At 39.0% G+C, this 24,713-nt stretch overlaps 1 protein-coding gene across 6 annotated transcripts in view; it reads left to right on the top strand.

Annotated features, from left to right (window-relative positions):
* The window catches only part of septin9a (septin 9a), a 98,424-nt gene that overhangs the window by 47,239 nt on the left and 26,472 nt on the right, over window positions 1-24,713 (top strand). For all 6 annotated transcript variants that reach the window (XM_056752766.1, XM_056752768.1, XM_056752767.1 and 3 more), the window contains one exon: window positions 150-267. In XM_056752766.1, coding sequence (XP_056608744.1) covers window positions 150-267 — 118 coding nt within the window. The remainder of the gene's footprint in view (window positions 1-149; window positions 268-24,713) is intronic.

The following is a 24,713-nucleotide window of genomic DNA, read 5'->3' as shown; positions in this document are numbered from 1 at the left end:
GGCATAGGGCTTCGAAAGGGAGGAGCGAGCGGTGGAGTGAGCCGTTGTTTGCAATTCGCAACCTCACCACTAGATGCCGCTAAATTTTAAAGACTGGACGTTTAAAGTATCAGGGACATCTAATGAAATTATGTGTATTGTTTCTATAGTCTCAGGCCTTTGGATGTGGAGTTCATGAGACGCCTCAGCAAGGTGGTGAACATCGTTCCTGTCATCGCCAAAGCTGATACTCTGACACTAGAGGAGAGGGATTTCTTCAAGAAGAAGGTGAGCTAAAGTCTCTAAACATTTCTGCTTTGGGAAGAAAAAGATCATTTAAAACAAATGACTGCCATTCATTTTTGTATTCAGACAGAATTGTTTATAAAGTAATTATTTCCATTGACTGTCATGTTGGGCAGTTTGTCTTTATTTGTTACAAATTCATAGTATCTGGCATGTTACACAAACACGGTTAACTGCAAAAAATGGACTTGGTTGTAAATTATTGTATTAATGTGGAAGTTTGCGTGGTGAACCGCAGTGGAATACTGTGAATGTTACAGGTCAATGCAATGAAGCTTGGAAGAACTGATACATGCTGTCATGATCTAGTTGTAGTTGGCAAATATGACTTCCCTATGAGATTAGAGATGGTGTCTCCGAAGCTTCTACAGAAATGCTGCACTGAGCACTATGCAGATTTTGTTTCTGGCGGTTTATTTATGATAATATTCATAACAATAAAAATCAAGACATTTACAGTAGAACCAAAGTCATTATTAGGGTTCGAGCCCGTAGGGCTAGAAACCTATTGTATTTGTATGTTTTATTATTAGGGTTCGAGCCCGAAGGGCTAGAAACCTATTGTATTTGTTGGTTTTATTATTAGGGTTTCGAGCACGAAGTGCTGAAAACCTATTGTTTTTGTAAGGATTTTTATTAGGGTTTCGAGCACGAAGTGCTGAAAACCTATTGTTTTTGTAAGGATTTTTATTAGGGTTCGAGCCCGTAGGGCTAGAAACCTATTGTATTTGTTGGTTTTATTAGGGTTCGAGCCCGAAGGGCTAGAAACCTATTGTATTTGTTAGTTTTATTAGGGTTTCGAGCACGAAGTGCTGAAAACCTATTGTTTTTGTAAGGATTTTTATTCTTATTAGGGTTTCGAGCACGAAGTGCTGAAAACCTATTGTTTTTGTAAGGATTTTTATTAGGGTTCGAGCCCGAAGGGCTAGAAACCTATTGTATTTGTTGGTTTTATTATTCTTCTTCTTATTATTATTCTGCCATAAAACTGATACTGCAGCCCAAACCGTAAGGCCGACAGAACTGAGATTTGGTCAGATGGTAGTAGTCCTTGTCGCTACTCAGATACACGGAGCCAGCCATATCGACCCATAGGTGGCGCTATAGCAATACCAAACGCGTTTGCGCTTGTTACTCCGAAACCGTTTGTCGCACACCCAAGTGTCTTATATCAGTGTAATCACTGGCTCAAAACTTGAAAAACGTATATCTCCGATTTCATTTCCGCCATTATAGATTTTTCGCTAATTAGCATTTTATGAAAAAAAAAAAAAATGAACTAGTCCCTGGATTTTTGCCCTATCGAAAACAAACCAACGTTGATGAATTCTGTTGAGTGTGAATATGAATAATTATTAAAAAAAAGTTCAATTTTCAATTCACGGTCGCTAGGTGGCGCTAAAACATCCAAACCGGAAGTAACATATTTAGCAAAAATGACAATAACTCCTGAACTGTTTGAGATATCTTCATGGGGCTTGGAACACATGTGTAGACCCTCAGTCCGGGGTCACAATAAAAAAACAGTGGCGTTTGGCCACTAGATGGCGCTATAATTTGAATGAGCTAGAAAATGTCTATAACTACGCAACAGTTTGCCCGATTGACTTATTATTTGGTATGGTGTGTCTTTGTCTCATTCTACATAAATATCTAAATGGACATTGGCGTATATCAAAAAACATGGCCGCCATTGGTCGATGAAGTTTGAGCACTCATTACGCCGGGTTAACGGAGGCCGATCAAAACGCCACTCACTGGGCTTATTTGTCTCATGGTCCTGACGGTGTGTAAGAAACATGAACTTATTCGGCCACCGGGGGGCGTAATAGCGCTTTTGGAGTGCATGCACAACTGTGTATCACGTGATATTTGACATTTACCCAAACTATGGTTATATTATGATAGTACTCTTCATTCTGAGCAACTTTGCCTCTGGAACAACTTCTATCGATCAAACGGTTCGTGAGTTATCGCTGATGATGTCAAAAACCTACTTTCGCGAACTAGTTCCTGGTTTTTCAACCGATCGGAACCAAACCAATGCAGATGACTTCTGTGGAGTGTGAATGTAAATAATCATTGAAAAAAAGTTGAAATTTTTCTTTCACCGCTGCTTAGGGACGCTAAAACTTAAAATGGTCTGAGCCTATCACATTAAAATGGCCATAAATCCAGAACGGCTTAACATATCATCATGGGGCTCAGATGATATGTGTAGACCATCACTCCAAGGTCACATACAAAGGAAGGTGGCGTTTGGATACTAGGTGGCGCTAAAACATTAAAAAAGGCAAAATGTACATGTATTTTGGTGGCCTGGACAACTTTGTGTCATGTGACATTTGACTAATACACAAACTATTGATATCAAACGATAGATCTCCTCATTCATAACAACTTTGCCTCTTGAACCATTGATGTCTATCAAATGGTTTGTGAGTTATTGGTGATGATGTATAAAACCTACTTTTGCAAACTTGTTCAAAGATTTTCAAGCAATTACAAAATTTCCACCACAGTACATTTCTCTGGACTCTCTAGGTCAATAATCATCAAAATCATGTTGAGTTTTTTTGTTTTGTGACCATAACAGGGTCCTTTATTATATTAGCGTGAAACGAGTGTGGTGAAGGTCACCACTCCTTAATAATTAATCCAACTGACTTGCCATTAAGTACTATTATACATATTATGACACAAAACAAGCATGCAACATGTGATTCTTATCGGAAGAGGCATGCCTTCACAACAGTCAAAAAGGTGAAATATCATACATTTAAAATTACTATTTTAAACTTGTCTTTAATAAATACATCATTTGCTAGTCAAATTGCTAATCAGCCAGTCACATAGCATAAACTCAATCCATTTTGGCTTCTAGACGTGGTAAACACACTTGCTGAAGTTCAAACCGAGCATCAAAATGGAGAAACAATTGGATATATGGTATGGGATATATTAGATAACACATACCACCTGAGGATTGTTGCCAACCATGTCCATGTTTTGATGGCTACTTCCAGCAGTAAAAAAAATCGACCATGTCAGAAAGCTCAAATGATCTCAAACTGGTTTCTTGAACATGACAATGAGCTCACTGTACTCCAATGGCCTTCAGAGTCACCAGACTCAACCAAATAAGCATCACTTAAATGGCAAGGTCTTCTGGAATATTGTTGCAGACCATGAATGTGAACCAATTATCTATTTAAATTGGTCGTATTTTTTTTATCAATTCTTCAGAACACAAAATAAGCTATTTTGAAGAATGTGCATTGTATTAAAAAAAAGACCTATATATGTGCAATAGAATGTTTTAGAGACACAGGAGTTGCTTTGTTTTGCTAATGGCTTCATTCTTTATCAATTGACAGCTGCCAAGCCACGCCCTTAGCAACCAAACAGATTATTTTTTGCAATCGTCTAGCCAGACCTACATCTCTGCAGTAGAATATTATAAAGACACGGGGCTTGGTTCGTTTGACTTGTGGTTTGATGTGTTATTAATTGACAGGTATTAATTGACACCCATGGCAACCGAACAGGTTAGCTTAGCAACCGTTTAGCAAGATCTCTATCTCAGCAACAAATCATCATAGAGACATGAGAAATGGTTTATTGCACTCGTCCCTTAGGTATTATCGGTTTACGCCCGTTTTTGCATACGAGTGTACGCATGCATGGTCTGTATTAAAAGTTACCAACCGTTTCTGTCATATTTCTTGGTGTGGAAGAGTGTCATTCGTTGTGGATTTGTTACGGTGCCATTCCTGAGCCTAGTTGACAATGGCAAGGCCAATAGAGGCCTTAGACTGCTCGAACCCGCTAAATGCTGCTTGCAGCTTTAATTATTATTATTATTTTTCCGCCATAAAACCGGTCGCCCAGCCCAAACCGTAAGTCGTAGAAACTCGACACTTGGTCATTTGGTTGTATCTGTGCAGGCTACTCAGATACAGTGACCCAGCCAAATCGGCCCATAGGTGGCGCTACAGCGATGAAAAGCGTGTTTGCGCACGTTAACGCTCGTTACTCCTAAACCGTTTGTCGCACACCCAAGTGTTTTATATCATTGTAATCATTGGCTCAAAAGCTAAAAAACGTATATCCCCGATTTCATTTCCGGTATGCAAATTTTCCCGCTAATTTGCATTTTAGGAAAAAAAAAAAAAATGAACTAGTCCCTGGATTTTTGCCCGATCGGAACCAAACCAACGCTGATAAATTCTGTGGAGTGTGAATGTAAATATTCATTGAAAAAAAGTTGAAATTTCGATTCAGGGTCGCTAGGGGGCATCAAAACGTCAAACCCGGAAGTAGCCTATTTCATTAAAATGGCTATACCTAGAGAACGGTTTGAGATATCTTCACGGGGCTTAGACCATATGTGTAGACCCTCAGTCCGGGGTCACAATAAAAAAAACTCGGTGTTTGGCCACTAGGTGGCGCTATAATAGCAAAGAACTCGAAAAGGGCTATAACTAAGCAACCGTTTGCCCGATCGACTAATTATTTGTTATGGTGTGTCTTTGTGTCATGAACCTTGACTGTGTAAAAGGACTTTGGCGTTTCTCAAAAATCATGTCTGCCAACGGTCAACGAAGTTTGAGCACTCATTAGACCGGGTTAACTGAGGCCGATCGAAACGACACTTGCTGGACTTGTTCGACTCATGGTCCTGAAGGTCTATAAGAAACGTGAACTTATTCGGCCACCGGGGGGCGAAATAACGCTTTTGGAGTGCATAAACAACTGTGTATCACGTGACATTTGACATATACAGAAACTATTGTATCATATGATAGCTCTTCTCATTCTGAACAACTTTGCTTCTAGACACGCTTCTGTCAATCAAACGGTTTTTGAGTTATCGCTGATGATGTCAAAACCTACTTTCGCGAACTAGTCCTTGGTTCTTCAACCAATCGGAACCAAACCAATGCAGATGACATCTGTGGAGTGTGAATGTAAATAATCATTGAAAAAAAGTTGAAATTTCCTTTCACCATTGCTTAGGGATGCCAAAACTTAAAATGGGCGGATCCTATCACATTAAAATGGCCATAAATCCAGAATGGCTTCACATATCATCATGCGGCTCGGAACATATGTGTAGACCATCACTCCAAGGTCACGTACAAAAGAAGGTAGCGTTTGGACACTAGGTGGCGCTAAAACAGTAAAATTGACGTGTATCTCATATCTTAAACAATTGTGTATCACATGACATTTGACACTTACACAAACTAATGATATCAATTAATAGTCCTCCTCTTCATTCTGAACAACTTTGCCTCTTGATTCATTGATGTCACACAAACGGTTCACGAGTTATCGGTGATGGTGTTTAAAACTGACTTTTGCTAACTAGTTCTTTGATTTTTTTAAGCAATTTCAAAATTCTCTATTGCAGGTACATTATAATTGATCATAAAGATTATGAAATGACCATGCCAGTAAACATTCATAACATTTAGTTTGATAATTATTCAAGGGAATGTATTCAATTATACAACAAATCTCTTAGATGGTGTGTGACTATGTTCCACATTATAAATGTAGTAGCGAAATGGCCAGGCTCTGTGCACGACTCAAGTATCTTCAGAGAGTTATGCACATTATTTGGACGTGACAAGTCAAATAGACTTTACAAACTAACTGGATTACTAATTTTGGGCCTTTTTGGGCCTAACAGAACTGCATTTTTCTATTATACAGGTGACTATGATGGAATCCTGCTAGGCGACAAAGGCTACACCTGCAGGCAGTAGTTTATGACACCATTACCTGACACCAACCAACTTTGAATAAGTTTATTTTGTTGTTTTTATTAAGGGAAAACAGCTAGTCATGAGTGTGTAATCATGCAACGCTACTTTGAGGTGATACTGATCATTTCTATAATTTTTCTGTGTGTGGGACTTTGATCCATCGTGGGTTCGTTGGGGTTTGACCCCTTAGCCTGTTCGTGGATGCATAACTGCATTGAATGGCGCAAATTCTCGAAACCCGCTTAAAGGCTGCTTGCAGCTTTAATTAGGGTTTCGAGCACGAAGTGCTGAAAACCTATTGTTTTTGTAAGGATTTTTATTATTAGGGTTCGAGCCCGAAGGGCTAGAAACCTATTGTATTTGTTGGTTTTATTATTCTTCTTCTTATTATTATTCTGCCATAAAACTGATACTGCAGCCCAAACCGTAAGGCCGACAGAGCTGAGACTTGGTCAGATGGTAGTAGTCCTTGTCGCTACTCAGATACACGGAGCCAGCCATATCGACCCATAGGTGGCGCTATAGCAATACCAAACGCGTTTGCGCTTGTTACTCCGAAACCGTTTGTCGCACACCCAAGTGTCTTATATCAGTGTAATCACTGGCTCAAAACTTAAAAAACGTATATCTCCGATTTCATTTCCGCCATTATAGATTTTTCGCTAATTAGCATTTTATGAAAAAAAAAAAAAATGAACTAGTCCCTGGATTTTTGCCCTATTGGAACCAAACCAACGCTGATGAGTTCTGTGGAGTGTGAATATGAATAATTATTAAAAAAAAGTTCAATTTTCAATTCACGGTCGCTAGGTGGCGCTAAAACATCCAAACCGGAAGTAACATATTTAGCTAAAATGGCCATAACTCCTGAACTGTTTGAGATATCTTCATGGGGCTTGGAACATATGTGTAGACCCTCAGTCCGGGGTCACAATAAAAAAACAGTGGCGTTTGGCCACTAGATGGCGCTATAATTTGAATGAGCTAGAAAATGTCTATAACTACGCAACAGTTTGCCCGATTGACTTATTATTTGGTATGGTGTGTCTTTGTCTCATTCTACATAAATATCTAAATGGACATTGGCGTATATCAAAAAACATGGCCGCCATTGGTCGATGAAGTTTGAGCACTCATTACGCCGGGTTAACGGAGGCCGATCAAATCGCCACTCACTGGGCTTATTTGTCTCATGGTCCTGACGGTGTGTAAGAAACATGAACTTATTCGGCCACCGGGGGGCGTAATAGCGCTTTTGGAGTGCATGCACAACTGTGTATCACGTGATATTTGACATTTACCCAAACTATGGTTATAATATGATAGTACTCTTCATTCTGAGCAACTTTGCCTCTGGAACAACTTCTATTGATCAAACGGTTCGTGAGTTATCGCTGATGATGTCAAAAACCTACTTTCGCGAACTAGTTCCTGGTTTTTCAACCGATCGGAACCAAACCAATGCAGATGACTTCTGTGGAGTGTGAATGTAAATAATCATTGAAAAAAAGTTGCAATTTTTCTTTCACCGCTGCTTAGGGACGCCAAAACTTAAAATGGTCTGAGCCTATCACATTAAAATGGCCATAAATCCAGAACGGCTTAACATATCATCATGGGGCTCAGATGATATGTGTAGACCATCACTCCAAGGTCACCTACAAAAGAAGGTAGCGTTTGGATACTAGGTGGCGCTAAAACATTAAAAAAGGCAAAATGTACATGTATTTTGGTGGCCTGGACAACTTTGTGTCATGTGACATTTGACTAATACACAAACTATTGATATCAAACGATAGATCTCCTCATTCATAACAACTTTGCCTCTTGAACCATTGATGTCTATCAAATGGTTTGTGAGTTATTGGTGATGATGTATAAAACCTACTTTTGCAAACTTGTTCAAAGATTTTCAAGCAATTACAAAATTTCCACCACAGTACATTTCTCTGGACTCTCTAGGTCAATAATCATCAAAAACATGTTGAGTTTTTTTAGTTTTGTGACCATAACAGTGTCCTTTTTGATATTAGCGTGAATCGAGTACGGTGAAGGTCGCTAGTCCTTAATAAATGATCCAACTGACTTGCCATTTAGTACTATTATACATATTATGATACTTAACAATCATGCAAAATGTGATGCTCATAGGAATAGGCTTTCCTTCATAAGAGTCAAAAAGGTGAAATATCATTCATTTCAATGGCTTTCTTATAGAGTCACCAGATCACAATGCATGTAGCTTTGCTTAAGGAACGATAAATGTGTGCAGGATAAAGGTGTGTAGTGTGCATGTGTGTATGTTTCTGGGTATCATTTCCCTCTTTATCATAAGAGTGTGAATGCACTGTATAGTTCTGTGTGTCTTGTGTGATCGAGACTGTGCATGTGTGTGTAATGAAATATGTCTCACAGGAAGACAGTGTTAGAAATATAATGTATTACAGATTAAAAGTTGCTCCATATTTACACATCTATAAATATAGCACATGTCTGGCTGGTTTTAAGATGCTGTGTTGATATATATATATATACAACACACCTTTATTAGATAAAACCAGATTAATAGCATGTAAACCCAAATTGCTACTCAGCCAGTCACATGGCAGCAACTCAATGCATTTAGGCATTTAGACATGGTAAACATGACTTCCTGAAGTTCAAACCAAACATCAAAATTGAGAAGAAATGGGATATATCATGTGAGGTGTGTCTACCAAAGAAACATAATTTAAATGGCACGTCCTTCTAAAATATTATTGCAGACAAAGTCAATGTCCTACTGACCACAATGTATTCATGAATATGAATCAATGTATCCATTTAAAATTGTCCTAAATTTTAAATTCAATTTTAATTCTTCAAAACACAAAAGAGGCTATGTTGAAAAATATGCATTAAATTAACAAAAAAGACCAATATCTCTGCAATCGAATGTCATAGAGACAAAGAAGTTGCTTCGTTCTACTCATGGAAAAGTGTATTATAATATGACAGGTGACAAGCTATGCCCATAGCAACTAAACAGATTAGCTCTACAATCAGTTACACAGACGTGTATCTCTGCAGTTGAATATTGTAGAGACACAGGGGTTCGGTTAATTTCACTTGTGACTTAATGTAATATCAATTGGCAGGTGCCATACCACACCCATAGCAACTAAACTGTTAACTTAGCAACCATTAAGCTAGACCTCCATCTCTGCAATAGAGCATCGCAGAGTCACTGGAGTTGTTTCGCCACTTGTGGTTTGATGTGTTATTAATTGGCAGGTGCCATTCCACGCCAATAGCAACCAAACGGATTAGCTTAGCAACCTTTTAGCAAGATCTATATCTCTGCAACTGTATTAAATGTTTCTGACATTTTACTTGGTGCGCTAGAGTGTCGTCCGTCCTTGATCTGTTATGGTGCGATTCTTGAAACTGATCGGCGATGGCAGACGTACCTTAGATGCCTTAAATCGCTCGAACCCGCTAAATGCTGCTTGCAGCTTTAATTATTATTATTTTTCCGCCATAAAACCGGTCGCCCAGCCCAAACCGTAAGTCGTAGAAACTCGACACTTGGTCATTTGGTTGTATCTGTGCAGGCTACTCAGATACAGTGACCCAGCCAAATCGGCCCATAGGTGGCGCTACAGCGATGAAAAGCGTGTTTGCGCACGTTAACGCTCGTTACTCCTAAACCGTTTGTCGCACACCCAAGTGTTTTATATCATTGTAATCATTGGCTCAAAACCTAAAAAACGTATATCCCCGATTTCATTTCCGGTATGCAAATTTTCCCGCTAATTTGCATTTTAGGAAAAAAAAAAAAAATGAACTAGTCCCTGGATTTTTGCCCGATCGGAACCAAACCAACGCTGATAAATTCTGTGGAGTGTGAATGTAAATATTCATTGAAAAAAAGTTGAAATTTCGATTCAGGGTCGCTAGGCGGCATCAAAACGTCAAACCCGGAAGTAGCCTATTTCATTAAAATGGCTATACCTAGAGAACGGTTTGAGATATCTTCACGGGGCTTAGACCATATGTGTAGACCCTCACTCTGGGGTCACAATAAAAAAAACTCGGTGTTTGGCCACTAGGTGGCGCTATAATAGCAAAGAACTCGAAAAGGGCTATAACTAAGCAACCGTTTGCCCGATCGACTAATTATTTGGTATGGTGTGTCTTTGTGTCATGAACCTTGACTGTATAAAAGGACTTCTGCGTATCTCAAAAAACAAGTCTGCCATCGGTCAATTAAATGTGAGCACTCATTATACCGGGTAAACGGAGGCCGATCAAAACGACACTCGCTGGGCTTATTCGTCTCACGGTCTTTAAGGTCTGTAAGAAATGTGAACTCATTTGGCCACCGGGGGGCGAAATAGCGCTTTTGGAGTGCATAAACAATTCTGTATCACGTGACATTTGACATATACAGAAACTATTGGTATCATAAGATTGCTCTTCTCATTCTGAACAACTTTGCCTCTGGACATGCTTCTGTCGATCAAACGGTTCGTGAGTTATCGCTGATGATGTCAAAAACCTACTTTCGCGAACTAGTTCCTGGTTTTTCAACCGATCGGAACCAAACCAATGCAGATGACTTCTGTGGAGTGTGAATGTAAATAATCATTGAAAAAAAGTTGAAATTTCTTTTCACCGTTGCTTAGGGACGCCAAAACTTAAAATGGGCAGATCCTATCACATTAAAATGGCCATAAATCCAGAAGGGCTTAACATATCATCATGGGGCTCAGTTGATATGTGTAGACCATCACTCCGAGGTCACGTAAAAAAAGGAGGTAGCGTTTGGACACTAGGTGGCGCTAAAACAGTAAAAATGGCAAAATTGACGTGTATCTCATATCTTAAACAATTGTGTATCACATGACATTTGACACTTACACAAACTAATGATATCATTTAATAGTCCTCCTCTTCATTCTGAACAACTTTGCCTCTTGATCCATTGATGTCACACAAACGGTTCACGAGTTATCGGTGATGGTGTTTAAAACTGACTTTTGCTAACTAGTTCTTTGATTTTTTTAAGCAATTTCTAAATTCTCTATTGCAGGTACATTATAATTGATCATAAAGATTATGAAATGACCATGCCAGTAAACATTCATAACATTTAGTTTGATAATTATTCAAGGGAATGTATTCAATTATACAACACATCTCTTAGATGGTGTGTGACTATGTTCCACATTATAAATCTGGTGGCGAAATGGCCAGGCTCTGTTCACGACTCAAGTATCGGAGAGTTATGCACATTATTTGGACGTGGCAAGTCAAATAGACTTTACAAACTAACTGGATTACTAATTTTGGGCCTAACAGAACTGCATTTTTCTATTATATAGGTGACTATGATGGAATCCTGCTAGGGGATAAAGGCTATGCCTGCAGGCAGTATTTTATGATACCATTACCTGACACCAACCAACTTTGAATTAGTTTATTTTGTTGTTTGATTGAGAGAAAACAGCTAGTCATGAGTGTGTAAGCATGCAACGCTTCTTTGAGCTGATACTGATAATTTCTATAATTTTTCTGTGTTGGTGGGAGTTTGATCCGTCGTGGGTTCGTTGGGGTCTGACCCCTTACACTGTTCGTGGATGCACTGCTCCATTGACTGGCATAAATACTCGAAACCCGCTTAAAGGCTGCTTGCAGCTTTAATTAGGGTTCGAGCCCGAAGGGCTAGAAACCTATTGTATTTGTTGGTTTTATTATTCTTCTTCTTATTATTATTCTGCCATAAAACTGATACTGCAGCCCAAACCGTAAGGCCGACAGAGCTGAGACTTGGTCAGATGGTAGTAGTCCTTGTCGCTACTCAGATACACGGAGCCAGCCATATCGACCCATAGGTGGCGCTATAGCAATACCAAACGCGTTTGCGCTTGTTACTCCGAAACCGTTTGTCGCACACCCAAGTGTCTTATATCAGTGTAATCACTGGCTCAAAACTTAAAAAACGTATATCTCCGATTTCATTTCCGCCATTATAGATTTTTCGCTAATTAGCATTTTATGAAAAAAAAAAAAAATGAACTAGTCCCTGGATTTTTGCCCTATTGGAACCAAACCAACGCTGATGAGTTCTGTGGAGTGTGAATATGAATAATTATTAAAAAAAAGTTCAATTTTCAATTCACGGTCGCTAGGTGGCGCTAAAACATCCAAACCGGAAGTAACATATTTAGCTAAAATGGCCATAACTCCTGAACTGTTTGAGATATCTTCATGGGGCTTGGAACATATGTGTAGACCCTCAGTCCGGGGTCACAATAAAAAAACAGTGGCGTTTGGCCACTAGATGGCGCTATAATTTGAATGAGCTAGAAAATGTCTATAACTACGCAACAGTTTGCCCGATTGACTTATTATTTGGTATGGTGTGTCTTTGTCTCATTCTACATAAATATCTAAATGGACATTGGCGTATATCAAAAAACATGGCCGCCATTGGTCGATGAAGTTTGAGCACTCATTACGCCGGGTTAACGGAGGCCGATCAAATCGCCACTCACTGGGCTTATTTGTCTCATGGTCCTGACGGTGTGTAAGAAACATGAACTTATTCGGCCACCGGGGGGCGTAATAGCGCTTTTGGAGTGCATGCACAACTGTGTATCACGTGATATTTGACATTTACCCAAACTATGGTTATAATATGATAGTACTCTTCATTCTGAGCAACTTTGCCTCTGGAACAACTTCTATTGATCAAACGGTTCGTGAGTTATCGCTGATGATGTCAAAAACCTACTTTCGCGAACTAGTTCCTGGTTTTTCAACCGATCGGAACCAAACCAATGCAGATGACTTCTGTGGAGTGTGAATGTAAATAATCATTGAAAAAAAGTTGCAATTTTTCTTTCACCGCTGCTTAGGGACGCCAAAACTTAAAATGGTCTGAGCCTATCACATTAAAATGGCCATAAATCCAGAACGGCTTAACATATCATCATGGGGCTCAGATGATATGTGTAGACCATCACTCCAAGGTCACCTACAAAAGAAGGTAGCGTTTGGATACTAGGTGGCGCTAAAACATTAAAAAAGGCAAAATGTACATGTATTTTGGTGGCCTGGACAACTTTGTGTCATGTGACATTTGACTAATACACAAACTATTGATATCAAACGATAGATCTCCTCATTCATAACAACTTTGCCTCTTGAACCATTGATGTCTATCAAATGGTTTGTGAGTTATTGGTGATGATGTATAAAACCTACTTTTGCAAACTTGTTCAAAGATTTTCAAGCAATTACAAAATTTCCACCACAGTACATTTCTCTGGACTCTCTAGGTCAATAATCATCAAAAACATGTTGAGTTTTTTTAGTTTTGTGACCATAACAGTGTCCTTTTTGATATTAGCGTGAATCGAGTACGGTGAAGGTCGCTAGTCCTTAATAAATGATCCAACTGACTTGCCATTTAGTACTATTATACATATTATGATACTTAACAATCATGCAAAATGTGATGCTCATAGGAATAGGCTTTCCTTCATAAGAGTCAAAAAGGTGAAATATCATTCATTTCAATGGCTTTCTTATAGAGTCACCAGATCACAATGCATGTAGCTTTGCTTAAGGAACGATAAATGTGTGCAGGATAAAGGTGTGTAGTGTGCATGTGTGTATGTTTCTGGGTATCATTTCCCTCTTTATCATAAGAGTGTGAATGCACTGTATAGTTCTGTGTGTCTTGTGTGATCGAGACTGTGCATGTGTGTGTAATGAAATATGTCTCACAGGAAGACAGTGTTAGAAATATAATGTATTACAGATTAAAAGTTGCTCCATATTTACACATCTATAAATATAGCACATGTCTGGCTGGTTTTAAGATGCTGTGTTGATATATATATATATACAACACACCTTTATTAGATAAAACCAGATTAATAGCATGTAAACCCAAATTGCTACTCAGCCAGTCACATGGCAGCAACTCAATGCATTTAGGCATTTAGACATGGTAAACATGACTTCCTGAAGTTCAAACCAAACATCAAAATTGAGAAGAAATGGGATATATCATGTGAGGTGTGTCTACCAAAGAAACATAATTTAAATGGCACGTCCTTCTAAAATATTATTGCAGACAAAGTCAATGTCCTACTGACCACAATGTATTCATGAATATGAATCAATGTATCCATTTAAAATTGTCCTAAATTTTAAATTCAATTTTAATTCTTCAAAACACAAAAGAGGCTATGTTGAAAAATATGCATTAAATTAACAAAAAAGACCAATATCTCTGCAATCGAATGTCATAGAGACAAAGAAGTTGCTTCGTTCTACTCATGGAAAAGTGTATTATAATATGACAGGTGACAAGCTATGCCCATAGCAACTAAACAGATTAGCTCTACAATCAGTTACACAGACGTGTATCTCTGCAGTTGAATATTGTAGAGACACAGGGGTTCGGTTAATTTCACTTGTGACTTAATGTAATATCAATTGGCAGGTGCCATACCACACCCATAGCAACTAAACTGTTAACTTAGCAACCATTAAGCTAGACCTCCATCTCTGCAATAGAGCATCGCAGAGTCACTGGAGTTGTTTCGCCACTTGTGGTTTGATGTGTTATTAATTGGCAGGTGCCATTCCACGCCAATAGCAACCAAACGGATTAGCTTAGCAACCTTTTAGCAAGATCTATATCTCTGCAACTGTATTAAATGTTTCTGACATTTTACTTGGTGCGCTAGAGTGTCGTCCGTCCTTGATCTGTTATGGTGCGATTCTTGAAACTGATCGGCGATGGCAGACGTACCTTAGATGCCTTAAATCGCTCGAACCCGCTAAATGCTGCTTGCAGCTTTAATTATTATTATTTTTCCGCCTTAAAACCGGTCGCCCAGCCCAAACCGTAAATCGTAGAAACTTGAGGCTTGGTCAGTTGGTTGTATCTGTGCAGGTTACTCAGATACAGTGACCCAGCCAAATCGGCCCATAGGTGGCGCTACAGCGATGCGTAACGCGTTTGTGCTCGTTACTCCTAAACCGTTTGTCGCACACCCAAGTGTTTTATATCATTGTAATCATTGGCTCAAAACCTAAAAAACGTATATCCCCGATTTCATTTCCGGTATGCAAATTTTCCCGCTAATTTGCATTTAAAAAAAAAAAAAAAAAATGAACTAGTCCCTGGATTTTTGCCCGATCGGAACCAAACCAACGCTGATAAATTCTGTGGAGTGTGAATGTAAATATTCATTGAAAAAAAGTCGAAATTTCGATTCAGGGTCACTAGGGGGCATCAAAACGTCAAACCCGGAAGTAGCCTATTTCATTAAAATGGCTATACCTAGAGAACGGTTTGAGATATCTTCACGGGGCTTAGACCATATGTGTAGACCCTCAGTCCGGGGTCACAATAAAAAAATTGCGGCGTTTGGCCACTAGGTGGCGCTATAATAGCAAAGAACTCGAAAAGGGCTATAACTACGCAACCGTTTGCCCGATCGACATATTATTTGGTATGGTGTGTCTTTGTGTCATGAACCTTGACTATGTAAAAGGACTTTGGCGTTTCTCAAAAAACATGTCTGCCATCGGCCAATGAAGTTTGAGCACTCATTAGACCGGGTAAACGGAGGCCGATCAAAATGACACTCGCTGGGCTTATTTGCCTCATGGTCCTGAAGGTCTGTAAGAAACATGAACTCATTCGGCCACCGGGGGGCGAAATAATGCTTTTGGAGTGCATGAACAACTGTGTATCACGTGACATTTGACATATACAGAAACTATTGGTATCATATGATAGCTCTTCTCATTCTGAACAACTTTGCCTCTGGACACTCTTCTGTCGATCAAACGGTTCGTGAGTTATCGCTGATGATGTCAAAAACCTACTTTCGCGAACTAGTTCCTGGTTTTTCAACCGATCGGAACCAAACCAATGCAGATGACTTCTGTGGAGTGTGAATGTAAATAATCATTGAAAAAAAGTTGAAATTTTCTTTCACCGTTGCTTAGGGACGCAAAACTTAAAATGGGCTGAGCCTATCACATTAAAATGGCCATAAATCCAGAACGGCTTAACATATCATCATGGGGCTCAGATGATATGTGTAGACCATCACTCCAAGGTCATCTACAAAAGAAGGTGGCGTTTGGACACTAGGTGGCGCTAAAACAGTATGTTGACATGCATCTCATTTTTAAACAATTGTGTATCATATGACATTTGACATTTACACAAACTAATGATATCATTCGATAGTCCTCCTCTTCATTCTGAACAACTTTGCCTCTTGATGCATTGATGTCAAACAAAAGGTTCACGAGTTATCGGTGATGGGGTTTAAAACTGACTTTTGCTAACTAGTTCTATGATTTTCAAGCAATTTAAAAATTCTCTATTGCAGGCACATTATAATTTATCAATAGAGATAAAAAAATGGCCATGCCAGTTAATATGATGCGATTGTCTCCCGGCTTCCCTAATGTGATTGGTGCCATAGACTGCACACACATTGCCATCAAGGCACCCCCAGGCCACAATGAAGGGGATTTTTTATGGCCCAAAATGGGGTTCACAGTATAAATGTGAAGGTGAGATTCATAACATTTAGTTTGATAATTATTCAAGGGAATGTATTCATTTATACAACACATCTCTTAGATGGTGTGTGACTATGTTCCACATTATAAATCTGGTGGCGAAATGGCCAGGCTCTGTTCACGACTCAAGTATCTTCAGAGAGTTATGCACATTATTTGGACGTGGCAAGTCAAATAGACTTTACAAACTAACTGGATCACTAATTTTGGGCCTAACAGAACTGCATTTTTCTATTATACAGGTGACTATGATGGAATCCTGCTGGGTGAAAAAGGCTATTTTATGACACCATTACCTGACAACAACCTACTTTGAATTAGATTATTTTGTTGTTTTATCGAGAGAAAACAGCTAGTCATGAGTGTGTAAGCATGCAACGCTTCTTTGAGCCGATACTGATCATTTCTATTAATTTTCTGTGTGTGTGGGACTTTGATCCGTCGTGGGTTCGTTGGGGTTTGACCCCTTAGCCTGTTCGTGGATGCATGGCTGCATTGAATGGCGCAAATACTCCAAACCCGCTTAAAGGCTGCTTGCAGCTTTAATTAGGGTTCGAGCCCGAAGGGCTAGAAACCTATTGTATTTGTTGGTTTTATTATTCTTCTTCTTATTATTATTCTGCCATAAAACTGATACTGCAGCCCAAACCTATAGCAATACCAAACGCGTTTGCGCTTGTTACTCCGAAACCGTTTGTCGCACACCCAAGTGTCTTATATCAGTGTAATCACTGGCTCAAAACTTAAAAAACGTATATCTCCGATTTCATTTCCGCCATTATAGATTTTTCGCTAATTAGCATTTTATGAAGAAAAAAAAAAATGAACTAGTCCCTGGATTTTTGCCCTATTGGAACCAAACCAACGCTGATGAGTTCTGTGGAGTGTGAATATGAATAATTATTAAAAAAAAGTTCAATTTTCAATTCACGGTCACTAGGTGGCGCTAAAACATCCAAACCGGAAGTAACATATTTAGCTAAAATGGCCATAACTCCTGAACTGTTTGAGATATCTTCATGGGGCTTGGAACACATGTGTAGACCCTCTGTCCGGGGTCACAATAAAAAAACAGTGGCGTTTGGCCACTAGATGGCGCTATAATTTGAATGAGCTAGAAAATGTCTATAACTACGCAACAGTTTGCCCGATTGACTTATTATTTGGTATGGTGTGTCTTTGTCTCATTCTACATGAATATCTAAATGGACATTGGCGTATATCAAAAAACATGGCCGCCATTGGTCGATGAAGTTTGAGCACTCATTACGCCGGGTTAACGGAGGCCGATCAAAACGCCACTCACTGGGCTTATTTGTCTCATGGTCCTGACGGTGTGTAAGAAACATGAACTTATTCGGCCACCGGGGGGCGTAATAGCGTTTTTGGATTGCATGCACAACTGTGTATCACGTGATATTTGACATTTACCCAAACTATGGTTATAATATGATAGTACTCTTCATTCTGAGCAACTTTGCCTCTGGAACAACTTCTAATCGATGATATCAAAAACCTACTTTCGCGAACTAGTTCCTGGTTTTTCCACCGATCGGAACCAAACCAATGCAGATGACTTCTGTGGAGTGTGAATGTAAATAATCATTGAAAAAAAGTTGAAATTTTTCTTTCACCGCTGCTTAGGGACGCCAAAACTTAAAATGGTCTGAGCCTATCACATTAAAATGGCCATAAATCCAGAACGGCTTAACATATCATCATGGGGCTCAGATGACATGTGTAGACCATCACTCCAAGGTCACATACAAAGGAAGGTGGCGTTTGGATACTAGGTGGCGCTAAAACATTAAAAAAGGCAAAATGTACATGTATTTTGGTGGCCTGGACAACTTTGTGTCATGTGACATTTGACTAATACACAAACTATTGATATCAAACGATAGATCTCCTCATTCATAACAACTTTGCCTCTTGAACCATTGATGTCTATCAAATGGTTTGTGAGTTATTGGTGATGATGTATAAAACCTACTTTTGCAAACTTGTTCAAGGATTTTCAAGCAATTACAAAATTTCCACCACAGTACATTTCTCTGGACTCTCTAGGTCAATAATCATCAAAAACATGTTGAGTTTTTTTTTTGTGACCATAACAGGGTCCTTTATTATATTAGCGTGAAACGAGTGTGGTGAAGGTCACCACTCCTTAATAATTAATCCAACTGACTTGCCATTAAGTACTATTATACATATTATGACACAAAACAAGCATGCAACATGTGATTCTTATCGGAAGAGGCATGCCTTCACAACAGTCAAAAAGGTGAAATATCATACATTTAAAATTACTATTTTAAACTTGTCTTTAATAAATACATCATTTGCTAGTCAAATTGCTAATCAGCCAGTCACATAGCATAAACTCAATCCATTTTGGCTTCTAGACGTGGTAAACACACTTGCTGAAGTTCAAACCGAGCATCAAAATGGAGAAACAATTGGATATATGGTATGGGATATATTAGATAACACATACCACCTGAGGATTGTTGCCAACCATGTCCATGTTTTGATGGCTACTTCCAGCAGTAAAAAAAATCGACCATGTCAGAAAGCTCAAATGATCTCAAACTGGTTTCTTGAACATGACAATGAGCTCACTGTACTCCAATGGCCTTCAGAGTCACCAGACTCAACCAAATAAGCATCACTTAAATGGCAAGGTCTTCTGGAATATTGTTGCAGACCATGAATGTGAATCAATTATCTATTTAAATTGGTCATATTTTTTTTATCAATTCTTCAGAACACAAAATAAGCTATTTTGAAGAATGTGCATTGTATTAAAAAAAAGACCTATATATGTGCAATAGAATGATTTAGAGACACAGGAGTTGCTTTGTTTTGCTAATGGCTTCATTCTTTATCAATTGACAGCTGCCAAGCCACGCCCTTAGCAACCAAACAGATTATTTTTTGCAATCGTCTAGCCAGACCTACATCTCTGCAGTAGAATATTATAAAGACACGGGGCTTGGTTCGTTTGACTTGTGGTTTGATGTGTTATTAATTGACAGGTATTAATTGACACCCATGGCAACCGAACAGGTTAGCTTAGCAACCGTTTAGCAAGATCTCTATCTCTGCAACAAATCATCATAGAGACATGAGAATTGGTTTATTGCACTCGTCCCTTAGGTATTATCGGTTTACGCCCGTTTTTGCATACGAGTGTACGCATGCATGGCCTGTATTAAAAGTTACCAACCATTTCTGTCATATTTCTTGGTGTGGAAGAGTGTCATTCATTGTGGATTTGTTACGGTGCCATTCCTGAGCCTAGTTGACAATGGCAAGGCCAATAGAGGCCTTAGACTGCTCGAACCCGCTAAATGCTGCTTGCAGCTTTAATTAGGGTTTCGAGCACGAAGTGCTGAAAACCTATTGTTTTTGTAGAGATTTTTATTATTAGGGTTTCGAGCACGAAGTGCTGAAAACCTATTGTTTTTGTAAGGATTTTTAGGGTTCGAGCCCGAAGGGCTAGAAACCTATTGTATTTGTTGGTTTTATTATTATTATTATACTTCTTCCCTAGAACTGATACTGCAGCCCAAACCGTAAGGCCGACAGAGCTGAGACTCGGTCAGATGGTAGTAGTCCTTGTCGCTACTCAGATACACGGAGCCAGCCAAATCGACCCATAGGTGGCGCTACAGCGATAAAAAACGCGTTTACGCTTGTTACTCCTAAACCGTTTGTCGCACACCCAAGTGTTTTATATCAGAGTAATCACTGGCTCAAAACTTAAAAAACGTATATCTCCGATTTCATTTCCGCCATTATAGATTTTTCGCTAATTAGCATTTTATGAAAAAAATAAAAAATGAACTAGTCCCTGGATTTTTGCCCTATCGGGACCAAACCAACGCTGATGAGTTCTGTGGAGTGTGAATATGAATAATTATTAAAAAAAAGTTGAAATTTTCATCCCCCATCGCTAGAGGGCGCAAAAATGTCCAAAACGGAAGTAACATATTGAACTAAAATGGCCATAACTCCTGAACTGTTTGAGATATCTTCATGGGGCTTGGAACATATGTGTAGACCCTCAATCCGGGGTCAAGGTAAAAAAAATGTTGCGTTTGGCCACTAGGTGGCGCTATAATTTGAATGAGCTAGAAAATGGCCATAACTACGCAACAGTTTGCCCGATTGACTTATTATTTGGTATGGTGTGTCTTTGTCTCATTCTACATGAATATCTAAAAGGACATTGGCGTATTTAAAAAACATGGCCGCCATTGGCCAATGAAGTTTGAGCACTTATTAGACCGGGTTAACGGAGGCCGAACAAAACGACGCTCGCTGGGCTTATTCGTCTCATGGTCTTTAAGGTCTGTAAGAAATGTGAACTCATTCGGCCACCGGGGGGCGAAATAACGCTTTAGGAGTGCTTAAACAATTGTGTATCACGTGACATTTGACATATACAGAAACTATTGGTATCATATGATAGTACTCTTCATTCTGAGCAACTTTGCCTCTGGAACAACTTCTATCGATCGAACGGTTCGTGAGTTATTGCTGATGATGTCAAAAACCTACTTTCGCGAACTAGTCGTTGGATTTTCGACCGATCGGAACCAAAACAATGCAGATGACTTCTTTGGGAAGTGTTTGTAAATAATTATTGAAAAAAAGTTAAAATTTCCTTTCACGGTCGCTTAGGGGCGCCAAAATAAAAAAATGGGTGGAGCCTATCACATTTAAATGGCCATAAATCCAGAACAGCTAAACATATCATCATATGCCTCGGGAAATATATGTAGACCATCACTCCGAGGTCACATACAAAATAACGTGGCGTTTGGACACTAGGTGGCGCTATAATAGTAAAAATGGCTAAATGTACATGTCTTTTGGTGGCCTAGACAACGGTGTGTCACGTGACATTTGACTAATACACAAACTATTGATATCAAACGATAGATCTCCTCATTCATAACAACTTTGCCTCTTGAACCATTGATGTCTATCAAATGGTTTGTGAGTTATTGGTGATGATGTAAAAAACCTACTTTTGCAAACTTGTTCAAGGATTTTCAAGCAATTTCAAAATTTCCACCACAGTACATTTCTCTGGACTCTCTAGGTCAATAATCATCAAAAACATGTTGAGTTTTTTTTGTTTTGTGACCATAACAGGGTCCTTTATTATATTAGCGTGAAACGAGTACGGTGAAGGTCGCTACTCCTTAATAATTAATCCAACTGACTTGCCATTAAGTACTATTATACATATTATGACACAAAACAAGCATGCAACATGTGATCCTTATCGGAAGAGGCATGCCTTCACAACAGTCAAAAAGGTGAAATATCATACATTTAAAATTACTGTTTTAAACTTGTCTTTAATAAGTACATCATTTGCTAATCAAATTGCTAATCAGCCAGTCACATAGCATAAACTCAATCCATTTTGGCTTCTAGACGTGGTAAACACACTTGCTGAAGTTCAAACCGAGCATCAAAATGGAGAAACAATTGGATATATGGTATGGGATATATTAGATAACACATACCACCTGAGGATTGTTGCCAACCATGTCCATGTTTTGATGGCTACTTCCAGCAGTAAAAAATGGACCATGTCAGAAAGCTCAAATGATCTCAAACTGGTTTCTTAAACATGATAATGAGCTCACTGTACTCCAATGGCCTTCAGAGTCACCAGACTCAACCAAATAAGCATCACTTAAATGGCAAGGTCTTCTGGAATATTGTTGCAGACCATGAATGTGAATCAGTTATCTATTTAAATTGGTCGTATTTTTTTTATCAATTCTTCAGAACACAAAATAAGCTATTTTGAAGAATGTGCATTGTATTAAAAAAAAGACCTATATATGTGCAATAGAATGTTTTAGAGACACAGGAGTTGCTTTGTTTTGCTAATGGCTTCATTCTTTATCAATTGACAGCTGCCAAGCCACGCCCTTAGCAACCAAACAGATTATTTTTTGCAATCGTCTAGCCAGACCTACATCTCTGCAGTAGAATATTATAAAGACACGGGGCTTGGTTCGTTTGGCTTGTGGTTTGATGTGTTATTAATTGACAGGTATTAATTGACACCCATGGCAACCGAACAGGTTAGCTTAGCAACCGTTTAGCAAGATCTCTATCTCTGCAACAAATCATCATAGAGACATGAGAAATGGTTTATTGCACTCGTCCCTTAGGTATTATCGGTTTACGCCCGTTTTTGCATACGAGTGTACGCATGCATGGTCTGTATTAAAAGTTACCAACCGTTTCTGTCATATTTCTTGGTGTGGAAGAGTGTCATTCGTTGTGGATTTGTTACGGTGCCATTCCTGAGCCTAGTTGACAATGGCAAGGCCAATAGAGGCCTTAGACTGCTCGAACCCGCTAAATGCTGCTTGCAGCTTTAATTATTATTATACTTCTTCCCTAGAACTGATCGTGCAGCCCAAACCGTAAAGCCGACAGAGCTGAGACTTGGTCAGATGGTAGTAGTCCTTGTCGCTACTCAGATACACGGAACCAGCCAAATCGGCCCATAGGTGGCGCTACAGCGAAGCCGAACGCGTTAACGCTTGTTACTCCTAAACCGTTTGTCGCACACCCAAGTGTTTTATATCAGTGTAATCACTGGCTCAAAACTTAAAAAACGTATATCTCTGATTTCATTTCCGGTATGCAAATTTTTTCGCTAATTAGCATTTTATGAAAAAAATTAAAAATGAACTAGTCCCTGGATTTTTGCCCTATTGGAACCAAACCAACGCTGATGAGTTCTGTGGAGTGTGAATATGAATAATTATTAAAAAAAAGTTGAAATTTTCATCCCCCATCGCTAGAGGGTGAAAAAATGTCCAAAACGGAAGTAACATATTGAACTAAAATGGCCATAACTCCTTAACTGTTTGAGATATCTTCATGGGGCTTGGAACATATGTGTAGACCCTCAATCCGGGGTCAAGGTAAAAAAAATGCTGCGTTTGGCCACTAGGTGGCGCTATAATTTGAATGAGCTAGAAAATGGCCATAACTACGCAACAGTTTGCCCGATTGACTTATTATTTGGTATGGTGTGTCTTTGTCTCATTCTACATGAATATCTAAAAGGACATTGGCGTATCTTAAAAAACATGGCCGCCATTGGCCAATGAAGTTTGAGCACTTATTAGACCGGGTTAACGGAGGCCGAACAAAACGACGCTCGCTGGGCTTATTCGTCTCATGGTCTTTAAGGTCTGTAAGAAATGTGAACTCATTCGGCCACCGGGGGGCGAAATAACGCTTTAGGAGTGCTTAAACAATTGTGTATCACGTGACATTTGACATATACAGAAACTATTGGTATCATATGATAGTACTCTTCATTCTGAGCAACTTTGCCTCTGGAACAACTTCTGTCAATCGAACAGTTTGTGAGTTATCGCTGATGAGGTCAAAAACCTACCTTCGCAAACTAGTCGTTGGATTTTCGACTGATCGGAACCAAAACAATGCAGATGACTTCTGTGGGAAGTGTTTGTAAATAATTATTGAAAAAAAGTAGAAATTTCCTTTCACGGTCGCTTAGGGGCGCCAAAATAAAAGAATGGGTGGAGCCTATCACATTTAAATGGCCATAAATCCAGAACGGCTTAACATATCATCATATGCCTCGGGAAATATATGTAGATCATCACTCCGAGGTCACCTACAAAATAACGTGGTGTTTGGACACTAGGTGGCGCTATAACAGTAAAAATGGCCAAATGTACATGTCTTTTGGTGGCCTAGACAACTCTGTGTCACATGTCATTTGAGTAATACACAAACTATTGATATCAAACGATAGATCTCCTCATTCATAACAACTTTGCCTCTTGAACCATTGATGTCTATCAAATTGTTTGTGACTTATTGGTTATGATGTAAAAAACTACTTTTGCAAACTTGTTCAAGGATTTTCAAGCAATTTCAAAATTTCCACCACAGTACATTTTTTAAGATTCTCTAGGTCAATAATCATCAAAAACATGTTGAGTGTTTTTAGTTTTGTGACCA

Source organism: Triplophysa dalaica, chromosome 7 (assembly GCF_015846415.1).
Source record: "Triplophysa dalaica isolate WHDGS20190420 chromosome 7, ASM1584641v1, whole genome shotgun sequence".
NCBI lineage: Eukaryota > Metazoa > Chordata > Actinopteri > Cypriniformes > Nemacheilidae > Triplophysa > Triplophysa dalaica.
This window is presented reverse-complemented; position numbering and strand designations above follow the sequence as displayed.